Source organism: Vespa mandarinia, chromosome 1 (genome assembly GCF_050613455.1).
Source record: "Vespa mandarinia isolate Hongniang chromosome 1, ASM5061345v1, whole genome shotgun sequence".
NCBI classification, from domain to species: Eukaryota; Metazoa; Arthropoda; class Insecta; order Hymenoptera; family Vespidae; genus Vespa; species Vespa mandarinia.
Window position 1 is genome coordinate 12,226,091 of NC_140810.1, and position 12,488 is coordinate 12,238,578.

Sequence of the window (12,488 nt, forward strand, 5' to 3'; positions counted from 1 at the left end):
GATGAAGAAAAATGGAGATGGAGGAAAGCTCTCGTTATTGAGGTAGAGAGCGTAGGAAACACGTAACGGACACATCGCGTTGAAATTGAGATTGGTTATCGAAAAGTTCGCAACGACCGATAGGGAATAGCGAGTATCGAGAGCGTGATGATGGTTTTGAGAAAAGAAAGAGAAAGAAGAAAGTGATAGCGAGGGGCTCAAATCGGATAGTTTGTTCATTACAGATATTTTCCGATCGCGAGAGCTTGTTGAAAGTGCTGAGAAAGAAAGAGAAAAGAACGGTCGGTGTATTTGTCTTGATAAGTTCGAGTCAGGAAATGAGACTGTCGATAGGAGAATGTAGCCGTTTTTCTCACTCGCTCGTGCTCGTTTATATCAGAGGAAAAGGAATTGTCAGAAAAAAGGAATCTCAAATTCGATCAACGAGAAACAACGATACGATATTTACAATTCTTCTTATTCAATGGCTATCTGCTTTCGAATATCGAGAGATGAATTTAAATTCTCTCACACTACCTCCATATCGGCATTCATTTTGTTTTCATTTTAACGCACGATAAGGTATAACAAATCGTTCGTCCGTGATATCTAGAAAACCATATAGAATTTTCCGATAAAAAGATGAAACAAAGATAGTTATACGATAAAAGCATTATAAAAATTATAGGAAAAGAATTAATCGTCTGTTTAACTTTGTATTCCATTCTGTTTTATATGATATTTAATAATTGCAAATAACAGCGAATATTTTACATTCAATGTAACATCGTATAATGATGATAAAATAGTAAAGGGCCATGTCGATGCAGGTCGTAAACGGATCTCATTGAATGTGTGGAGCTATTATAAGGTAGAGAGCGACTGTTTTCATTGTATTGTCATCTTTCAATGCCTATAAACCATTTAAAGTGTGCTTTATGATCTTCGTGAAATAATCAACATTTGAAAGATACGTTTTAATGGTCAGTCAAACAAGCCAAGCGTATTAAAGATCGAGCTTCTACCTTGATTTACAAAACAAAACAAAGAGAAAATGAGAAAGAAAAAAGACAAAAAAATTATAACGAAAAGAATATTTATTATAAACGAAATTTAATCTTAAGGACGACAATAATTACTAAAGATTAATAATTCTCTTCACGTAGGTATTAATTATAATAATACAGTAGTTTATTATTTTAAAAGGGATATAATTTTATAAAATCTTATGCTTCTGCAACAATAAATAATGCTTTTCCCAGTAAAGAATTGGCAATTATAATTGATACAATTGACGGTGTAACCATGAAAAACTATGTATATATCATAGAAAACAATAGATCTAAAGTCATTTTCTTCACCTCTCGAATATCTAATTATAGAATTTATATTTACTTCGATAATTAAACTACATCTTTGTAATTAATAATAAAGTATCAATCATTGTATTCAGAAATTTAGCTAACTTATCCTAAAGAATTTTCTTATTTAACGTCTCCCCTTTTGTCCTTTATGACTACATAGAAAATATTGTATATTTATTAACCATAACATTATGTTACCCAAAATGACATCCAAAATGATATCCAAAATGTATTTCCTACGAACCGGAATACATAAAGTTTTCACATGTAATAAGTATCAATAGACATTTTCTTCAATCCAAACGATATTGTGAAAATACCCGAATTCTTATTAAGACTGTCAAGCGAGATTACCGTTTTTTCGAATTTTTGAAAAAACTTGATTTTCTTTGAAAAAGAACGTGTCAAAAGATGGTGGGTTTTTAAAAATAATTTATGCATAATAATAAAACTTTTACAAAAATTCGGGAAACGGAATCCTCGTTTAAATCTTTATCTTTAAAATGAGACTTTGTTTCACCTAATAAACTAATTAGCGAAATCATACATTATCCTTGGCGACTTCAATAATCACGACCTCACGAATCATCAAAGACTGAAACTATGCCTTTAAAAAATAAAAGAAACAAATTTCTTGAAAACCTCATGAATATTAAAAAATATGGAGCTATACTTCGTAAAATCATAAAAGAATAAAAAATAGCCAAGTTTAAAATATGTTTTATTCTTAACTGTTACGCTTCAATCACTGAAGTTTAAAAAAAAGCGCAATTAAAAATTCAAAAAAAAGTTCAAATAACTCGCTTATCACACTCATATAAAATATCAGAAATAATAGCGTCAGCATTTAAAAAAAAATTCTAGTAACAATTACACAAAGAAATTTCAAATCCACGAAGAGAAAATAGAATCTATTCCATTGAATCCTCCAGATTTTAACCATGACTCTTTTGTTATTTCTGTCATAAATATGTCTCTCCACACCGATGAAATAAAATACTTTCTATCTAAATGCACCAGTCCTGAATCTGACGGAATCCCAAACATCCTTCTATCCAACCTGTCATCAAATACTGTTGACTATATAGTTTTCCTAGTCAATTGTGTGTGAATACACAATGTAGTCCTAGGGAATTGAAATAAAGCCATAATTATACCCATTTTAAAACTAAGCAAATCATTAGCTGACACGAACAGCTATTGTCCGATTGCACTAAGAAATATGATGTACAAATTGATGAAAAAAATCAATAACTACAGATTTTGATGATATTTGGAAAAAGGTCGATTAATCTCCTGTTCTCAAAGAGATTTCTGACAGTCCTTTTCCATCTACAATCCTAAACAAAGAGACTAACATATGCAATGCCTTTGCCAATCAATAAAATTTGATTATGTCTCGACATAAAGGTTTATGATATGATTTGGAAAAATCGAATATTAAAAATTTTACGAAATCGTGGACTCCAAGATAACATTGTTAATTTCATCAACTTTTTACATACAAAAGTTATCCAAATGAGAGTCAACAACATTCTTTCTTCCATCATAGTCATTGAAAATGGTGTATCGCAAGGGTCAGTGTATCCTTATTTCACATTGCCATAAATAATGTACTAAATAACATAACCAATTCAATGAAAGGATTATTGTTTGACGACGATTTAATCATAATATGCAAAGGAAAAAGCCTCACGCCACCCAAATGCATTTAGAAGAAACCTTAAGTAAATTTCAAAAATGGTCACAGATCACTGAATTTAAATTCTTAAGTCGAATCTGAAGTAATTACTTTTAACAAAAATCGGTAACTTAAATCCTCAATAAAATCAGAACTTCTACTTATTAATTGTACTATCAAAGTATGATTAGGTTGTGATCTTAAAAATCATAATAGAACACATTTCATTCACGTATCAGTATTTCCTCAACAAAGAACCCTCATTCTGTACATTGTACTTTAGGCAATTGAACACATCCTCCCGTCATAGACAACACTTCAGTATAAGACTGGATTCACATGTGGTCACGAATCATAGTCATGACCACACGTGCGAGAGCTCTTTTATCAATGTAACATAGATAATGAAGGGTGAGAGTTATGAACTAGATATAAACAAACCATGTTCATCTTAGCAAAGTCGACAACCCGAAATTTCCACATCCGTCGAGCAATTGCTATTGTTTCTAATTTGAAGGATTATACTACCAAAACTCTAACATTAAGATAATCATAATTTATCACAAATTCTTCGTAGAGGAAATCCGTCAGCCGTTCAAACATCTGAACAAAGCAAATAATATAAAATTTAACTACTCAAATGTCAACCATCATAAATTTCTTAACAGAACTTGTAACATTTCTAAAAGAAAACAAAAAATGATTCAAATTATACAATGAAACTGCAATGGATTACAAGAAGCTCCAAGCTAAAAAAAATATGCACGGAAAGAATAAGCGGAGAAAATACAGGCTACGCTAATCGAAATAATACAGCAAGAACAAGAGTTAACAGTAGCGGTAGTTTATAATCCCCGCCTCCAAATGCTCGTTAACTACAGCAAAACTCAAAGAATTCTTCGAAGTATTTGAAAACGATTTCTTAATAGCAGGCGATTTTAAATACCTTTTCTGGGAATCAATAATAGCACACACTAAAGGTGCAAATCTGATGGAATATATCAATCACAGGCAACTATCAGTTCTATCGACCGGTAGGCCTACTTACTGACCGACGAAACTCTATAAAATACCAGATGCATTTGAGTTTAGCATCATCAATATTAAAAATAATTAAATCCTGACTATACATCTTCTTGAATTTACTTCAAATCATAAATCAATATTATTCATCATCAATTCGAAAGTTTAACTAAGTTCCTTAAACAATCGAAGTTAACAAACAAAACTACCAACTGGAACAACTACAGTAAAATCATAAACGATAAACTAACATGCAATGTACTATTAAAAGCCAAATATGACATAGAGATAGCAGCAGAAAAACTAACAATTCTCCTTTAAACAGCGAGTATTAATTAAATCCTATAATAGGAGAGAAGAAAATACGACCATAATTATAATTTATTTAAGAATTAATCAAATAAATAAAAAAATGAAGAAGGAAATGGCAACACAGACGATTTTCACAGTTGAAAGTAGAATTATATAATCTAACCAGGACTATTGAAAATAAAATACTAGATGAGTGATCGACGCGCCTTAGTTATTATATAGAGTTTCCGATTTATGCTTGTAGCATATTTCTATTTTTTTTTCCTTACTTTCTTTTCCATTGTCTTTTGTTCTTCGAACTGGCAAACGAACAAGATGGTTTATCTTTTTGTATCATATTGTGATAAAGTTCTTCTCTAAACTCGACACATTTCACACTGTGCAATAAATATAACTTAACAAGGATCATAAAAACAGAAATCAGCAATTATAATAATGATGAAATTAGTAGATACATTTCAAATCTTGATGTAACTGAAATAACAAGTTATTCCTTGTGAAAAACAGCTGAAAAAATTATAAACAAACAAAAAATCCAATTAAAATTCTAATCGGCCAATGGAATAAATTTCTTAAAAAACAAGCAAATGCTATGGTAGAGTACTTCCAAGAAGTTTTCACAAATGGGTCTCTCACTAACGCAAATAACAATAACTCTGAAAATAATTTCATCCTAGACCACCCAACTAAAAAAGAACTCCAGGCCATAATCCGCAACTTCAAAAACCACAAAGCACCAGGAAACGATTTAATCGCAGCCAAAGTGCTTAAAGAACTTCCAGCAAAAGGATTACGATATATCACCATACTAATTAATGCAATTCTTTGCGTAGGACACTTTTTATAAATATGAAAATGTGCAAAAATTATAAAATTATTAAAACTTGAACAAAATCCCAATCTTCCCCAATCTTACGGATTTATCTCTTTACTACCGTTATTGTCAAAAGTAGTTGAAAAGATTATACATAAAAGGATCATTACTATTGTTAACGACAATTTTGGTTTCGAATAAAATAATATTATTAAGCAAAGTTATTACACAATATAACAAATTTTCAAATCACTAGGAGAAAAGAAATAATCTTTTTCTATATTGAAATATTCTTTTTCAATATCGAAAAAGCATTCGACAAAATTTGACATAAAGGTCTGCTCAATGAATTATAACGTTTGCTACTTATCTCGTTACATATACTAATTAAATCTTACATAGAAAACATACTTCTGCGTGAAAATCAAAGATACTACATCTGCTATCCTTTCTATTAAAACCGGAGTATCCTAATGAAGTGCATTTACTTTTCTGCTCCATACCATGTTCATTGTTGATGTCCTAACCAATAAAAATACCAAAATTTTCACATTTGTAGGCGACATCGTAATAATTTCCATACACAATGACATAAAAATTGCTATCTCTGATTTACAGATTCTATCACAATTAGAAAACTATTTAATTAATTCAGTAAAATATTTTATTACAGTAAAATACTTTATATATTTAGTAAAATACTTTATTAGTAAAATTTAAAATAATTTATTAGTAAAATACTTTTATTAGTAAAATTAAAGTGTATATTAAGTGTATACTATTAATTACATTAGTTAAATATCTAAGAATAGAACTAAATAAAAAACTCATATAAAACTAACATATAAGTCAAAAAATATAATAAACAAATCTATGAACTGGTAAATATCTCGAAAGAATAGACTTAATAAAAGTAACCAAACGCTAATATATAAATGCTTAATAAAACCAACATGGACTTGTGGAATTCAACTTTCGGAAATGGCAGTCATATCACATATTAAAAAAATGGAAAGCGAAAATTCTTCAATAAGCACAATAATAGATGCACCCTTATATATCAGGGATGACGAAATTCATAAATCGTTAAACATCTCCTACGAATAGGAAAAAATTATCCGACTCACGGACAAGCACGAAGTCAGTATAGATTCTTAACAAATCCATTTGCTGTAAATAGTTATGCTGATATAGTCAAAAGATTAAAGTTTAAACACCCAATGAACTTATTATAAAAACATAGCACCATGTCTTTGTGATTCATGTTATCTAAAATACTTGCCGTTTAAAGAATTGGAAATCAAATGACATTAAATATTGTATAACTATTTGCAAATATTCTTGTAAATAGATATAAATAAATAAATGGAAAATAATATTAAAGGACATATTATCTACATAAAGAGAATTTATGTTATTTACAGAGCATGAAATAAACTAATGCTACGTATATATATATATATATATATATATATATCGGCAGATTGTATTTTGAATAAGTTTTACGAATTTTTATAATAGAAAAATTGTTATAATAGAAGAAATATTTTCTCATGGTAATTAAGATTATGGCATAAAATTGAATTTTCTATTATTTTTAAAAAATATTATAAGTAATTGTTTCATATAAAAAATATAAAAAAGGAAAGAAAAAAAATTCTTATTCGCCTAATACAATATTTCGATCATACACACAATATAGTCCAACGAAGTTAGTATTAGTATTATTCTATATATAACGAAATTTTGTTCGCTTGTGGGTCATATTGCGCATTAAGCAGAGAGAAGATCTGCAAGAAATATCGATTTTTCTGAGAAATAACGGTCGTCTTACATCCTTTGTAAGTACGATTCTGAGAACTCGAGTACTAAAGTTAACTGCTTTCGAATAACTACTATTATGCATCAATCGTTCCTGGGATCTTCTTCTCCACGACTGCTCGTGAAATCGTAAAAGAACGATTCAATCGACTGAAATGCGTTTCTTTTAAATCGCAAGGAAACGCTATCCATGGCGTAAAAGGAACGTTAACCTGATAAATAGAGATCCTAAAAATATTTAACTACTTAACTTTATCCCATGCATGCCGTTTGACTTTATACTCGCGCTCGGTACGTGAATAACGATCCTTCGAAGGAAATTATCGCAGAGACAGGAAAAGGACAATGAATGGAAAGTGTAGAGACTTTTTAAAGGTCCAAGAAGAAAGCTCATGAAAGGTCGAGGCGATAAAAGGAGGATTCTTATGCGAACGATAGAGGTAGAGAAGGCGATATCAATCTTGGAGCGATTAAGGTAGAAGACAGAAGAAGCAGTTTTCGTGAAGCTACCGTATCAGTGGGCAAGACCCGGTTTGACCCAGCACACATACCATCCATAGATCAAGCAAAACCCTTAGGCCGAACCCCCGTGCCACGGGCTAACCATTAATTTACAACCCGCAGAGTAACTCCACGTCTCACTCCCTGCATATAGGATCCACGTCCCTTTGCGGGAAATATGAGCTACGACGTGGCGCTGAGAGATTCAACCACCCTTGTTCCACAACCCTATACTGACGTCCTACTATGTCTTTGCCTTGTCTCTCTCTCATTTACTATCTCTCTTCGACAATTCTTTAAGTGGTTTCCACCTGCTAGAAAAATGTTGCCGTTTGCTAACGTAAAGGAAATACCAGTATGCCAGAGATTACGGATGAATTAATTTTTTACTAATAGAAAAATCTTTTCGAGAAAAAGGTCGCGAATAATAAAAAAAAAGAATTCAATCGATACAAAAAGACATTTTTGTCATTTCCACATGGGTTTCCTTTCGTGGAAATCGTAAACTTAATCGGAACGTTGATATATCCACATGAACGATATATCATCGATAATAGACATTATCCAACTTACATGCGTTTATAAAATCGGCATGATGTATCATTGATAAGCATTATCCTAGTTACACGATTAGTCGAACTTCCGATTGAGTATTTGATACGCGATTAATTTGGAAATAATCGTGGGAAATTTTGTAGAATGATGAAATGGTTTATTAGTAACTAGACAATATCGCAATATCAGACTAATAATAATAATAATAATAATAATAATAATAATAATAATAATAATAATAATAATAATAATAATAATAATAATAATAATAATAATAATAATAATAATAATAATAATAATAATAATAATAATAATAATAATAATAATAATAATAATAATAATAATAATAATAATAATATTAATAATAATAATAATAATAATAATAATATTAATAATAATAATAATAATAATAATAATAATAATAATAATAATAATAATAATAATAATAATAAAATATTATTATTAATATATATATATATATATTAATACAAAAACACAAAATAACGTTAGACAAAGCAATGTTTCAAAACAATGCAAATTACACGCTCTCAATATAAGCTGATTTTTTGATTTTTTTTTCACGCTCGTTTTGTCCTTACAATGACTTGGATATAAATATATACCCACGCGAGCACGTTATCTTTTGTGTCTACAATATTCACGCAAAATACATACACACATGTCACGTATTTCCTTGGGTGCAGGCAGCGGCATCTCAAACGCTTCGTTTCTCTCAATTTCCAAGCGCACTTCGTTGTAACGCACCGTGCAATTCAATTTTACATAATCAAATTAGAATTCCGATTAAACGCAACAAGCATGGCAAAGTTCCAGTTAGTGATGAAACCTTAAAAGAGTATTACTTAAGAGACTTTTTCAAAATTTTCCTAATCTTTCACGTCCGAAACTTGGAGTTTTCAGTCAATAAAAGGGCTTTATATCTTTCGGATATGATCAAAACGAGGTTATCCATAAAGGGATTAGCGAACGGAACTCCTAACTGTCGACAGATTTTAGAACATTTGGAGCGAGAAAGAAAGAAAAGTCAAGAAGCGTGGAAAAGAAAAGGAAGAGAGAGAAAATGAGAGAGTGAGAGAGAGAGGAAAAGAGAGAGAAAATGAAAGAGAAAGAGAGAGAGAGAAAGAGGAAAAGAGAGTGAAAATGAGAGAGAAGAGAATGAACACGAAGAAGGTAAAGGGACTTTGATTCTACAGGCTTTATTTCCGTTTAATAAGCAGGTGTGAATAGGCTCGGCTGTTGCTTCTGTTTTATAGCTCTGACAGGAGTAAGTTGTTCTGTGTTTCGTTTTGTTGTCCGTAGTTCTCATTTTCTCTCTCTCTCTCTCTCTCTCTCTCTCTCTCTCTCTCTCTCTCTCTCTCTCATTCTCTTCGGAATGAAAGGAATGAATAATTAGAGAAGGTTGGGACGGGCGACTAAAAGTTTCTGGTCAATTAATTAGTCGAAGAACGACAAGGTAGGAATTGAGTATTCGGTATTAATGGAAAAGAGACGAAAATTTAAAAGCTATACGATAATTTAACAACAATTATTGTCCGCAATCTTTTCAACTTATTGTTTCGAATATTGTATCAACAAATGAGACGAGCCCGTTTATTTCTTTGACGAGAGTTAAAATTTCTGAAAGAAAATAGGTATCATCGTCAAATTATTAACAACGATATGTTAATATTCCATTCTTCCATTTTTCATATACAACATATAATTTACCGTTGAATAAACTACGCTGGATCTTAGCGTTAAACGATGATTTTAATGCGTCGAACATGCTTTCTCTGTTTTAATCATGCCTCTTTCTCAAATATTGTACATCAAAAGAAACGCGAGTGTGACTTATTCACCCAAGAATTGATTATGAATGATACAAAAGTACGAGTATTCTATGAAATGTTCCCTACGAACATTTAGTACGAGTACTATCATGTAATAACATAAACGAATTTCATTCTTTCTTCTAAAGCTTATCAGAAAGAGAAATGGGTGAAAAAAGACAAAGAGAGAGAGAGAGAGAGATGAAAATCACTTAAAATTAATAAAATTGCCGACGAAAAATTATTCGTTTTTTAGTTCGTTAAACGGTCGTCCATGAAACAAGGGAATAAAAATGAAGTACTACAAATATTGGTGAATAACACTTTGCTTTGCCAAAGTCAAGAAAAAAAGGATTTGTATTTTTTCTTTTCACGTCATAGCGTTGAGTTCACCTATATCTAGTCCAATGTATATCTTCGCTTTTGTTCATTTTTTTTTCTTCTCCCTTTTTCTCATTCCTCTTTTCTTTCTTTTACCCCCGTCGTAACAATTCCCCTTGTCCCTACCATTTAAAAACCGGTAATAACTCTGATGCCAGCATTTACCGTCCCTACTTCAGTGACTAGATGTTTGCCGATGGCGCTTCAGATTTGTTCCCAATTTTTTGCCTCGAGGTGAGAAAACCTCATATCCTTTTTATACTTGATGGCTTGACCATCGGCAAATTTATTTTGCACCTGAGACCTATTTCGGTAATACCTGGCGTTACGTTAATAATCGCCTATATAGGTTTATACCTCGATGTGATTCATGAAAAGTATTTAAAGATAGTAGGCCGAGATGGTGTCCAAAAATAAACTTATCAGGTAGATAAATGTGACAACAAATGTGAACTAGCTTTAACTGCTAAACGTGGAACATTCCCAAACGTCCATTATTTCCTTTTGCTATCTAGCGCAGATGCGCTGCATTTAGCAACTCGGCGCTTAAACGCGAACATCTACCCGTCGCTCTAGTGCAGATGTGAGATTCTACTTCACGATTACAATGTCCATATCTCTTAATGAACGCAATTATGATATATCGATTGGCCGCGATAAAACCGAATGTAATCACCGTGGTAGAATATTAATTATGTCTACCGATATTTAATGCTTCAATAAATTTTCTAAATAGGTACACGCACTTTATAACGATTGGCTCGTTAAAAGAGCCCTTCGTTTGAACAACATATTTACATATCATCTATTCATCGACATTTTTCTCCTATACCGGCATACTTGAGAATAACGTAACGTTTTATTCTACATTAGCATACTCATGAATATTATCTTTTAACGCGATAATCTCTTCCATCACGAAAGGTTCTTTGTCGTTCGCACGATAAAACGATTCGATCTTCGAATGTACCCTTTTTATTCCTACGAATTCGAATGTAGCAAGATGATTTTATAATTATCACGGAATTCATTGTTCATATATTCTTAGGAATTGCAATAAAAATTATTGAAATATTAGCGGCTATGTTTTTAACAACATTTAGTATAATACCTAAGCGTATAGTAATGTAACTTTGCATGCATGTCTGTATTTCTAAAGGCATACACGCGAGCATAGAATACCATGATGCCGTTAATAAGTGCTTTCAAATTCCGCGAGCTGGATCGTCGATCGTTCCCGTAGATCATGATCCAGATCCTCGAGGGACATTCCTCTGAACCGCACGAAGATAAGCGACCGCGCTGTAGATTCGACCAACGGAAATTTCGCGTAGTACAATTACTAACCGCGGTATGGTCACCCACTAGCAATTTTCCTCTAGGGAGAGCTCAAAGGATTATGCCGCAGTAGAACCAACTGATCGATCGATGTACGCTCCGATGTGCTTTCAAGCATTTGAATATCTTGACCATGTCCAATAAACGATTACTTGATGATAAAAGTGAAACATACATTTTCCAAATTATTACTCACCTTGATCGTCGCGTTGTGGGATCTTTCATAACCATGACCTCTGTGATATCTCCATACTTGGTGAAGTACTCTCTAAGGCCCTCTGAAACGGAAAAAAGAATAAAAATCAGAATTACTCATCTCATAAAATTCGTTTATAAATATTATCGTTTATAGATATCTATATATTCTCCATAAATATATTAGCTATATGTGATAGAATCATCTTATGACATTGTTGAGTGATGAGAGCTATTGTTTTGGTAGACAGAAAAAATGATACATCTATAGTTAGTAAGTAACAGGCCTCACTGGTAAAAAGAAGTTCGTGAGGAGACGTAAGAAGTTCGTGAAAAAAAGTAATACTAAACTTGTGAAAAGACGCACGATGAAGTTGTAAAACCATTATTAATTGCGCACGTATTAATTACTTTCGTTCAATTTTAACTTTCGTCGTTAGCTTAAACGTGTAGCAATACGCGAAGGAAAATTAAATTAAAAAAGAGGACCTATTGGAAAAAATTGATGACGAGAGTGATGCGAGTGGCGGCCTGGGGAATTGATAGAGAAGTCTTAAATGTTCTGAACACTCGAAAATTTTAAGACGACGACAGCAACGTGAGTGGTAATTAGGAGAATTGGCAAAGAGACACCTTATGGATCCAGTACCATTAAAATTGAAAAACATTTAGTGAGAAAAGAACATTTGTGGTCA

General features: G+C 31.8%; 1 protein-coding gene across 6 annotated transcripts in view; it reads right to left on the minus strand.

The window, feature by feature from the left end:
- Positions 1–12,488, minus strand: part of Rbp6 (RNA-binding protein 6) — a 598,400-nt gene that overhangs the window by 358,514 nt on the left and 227,398 nt on the right. For all 6 annotated transcript variants that reach the window (XM_085663103.1, XM_035875510.2, XM_035875511.2 and 3 more), the window contains exon 3: positions 11,795–11,876. In XM_085663103.1, the coding sequence (XP_085519229.1) occupies positions 11,795–11,876 (82 nt within the window). The remainder of the gene's footprint in view (positions 1–11,794; positions 11,877–12,488) is intronic.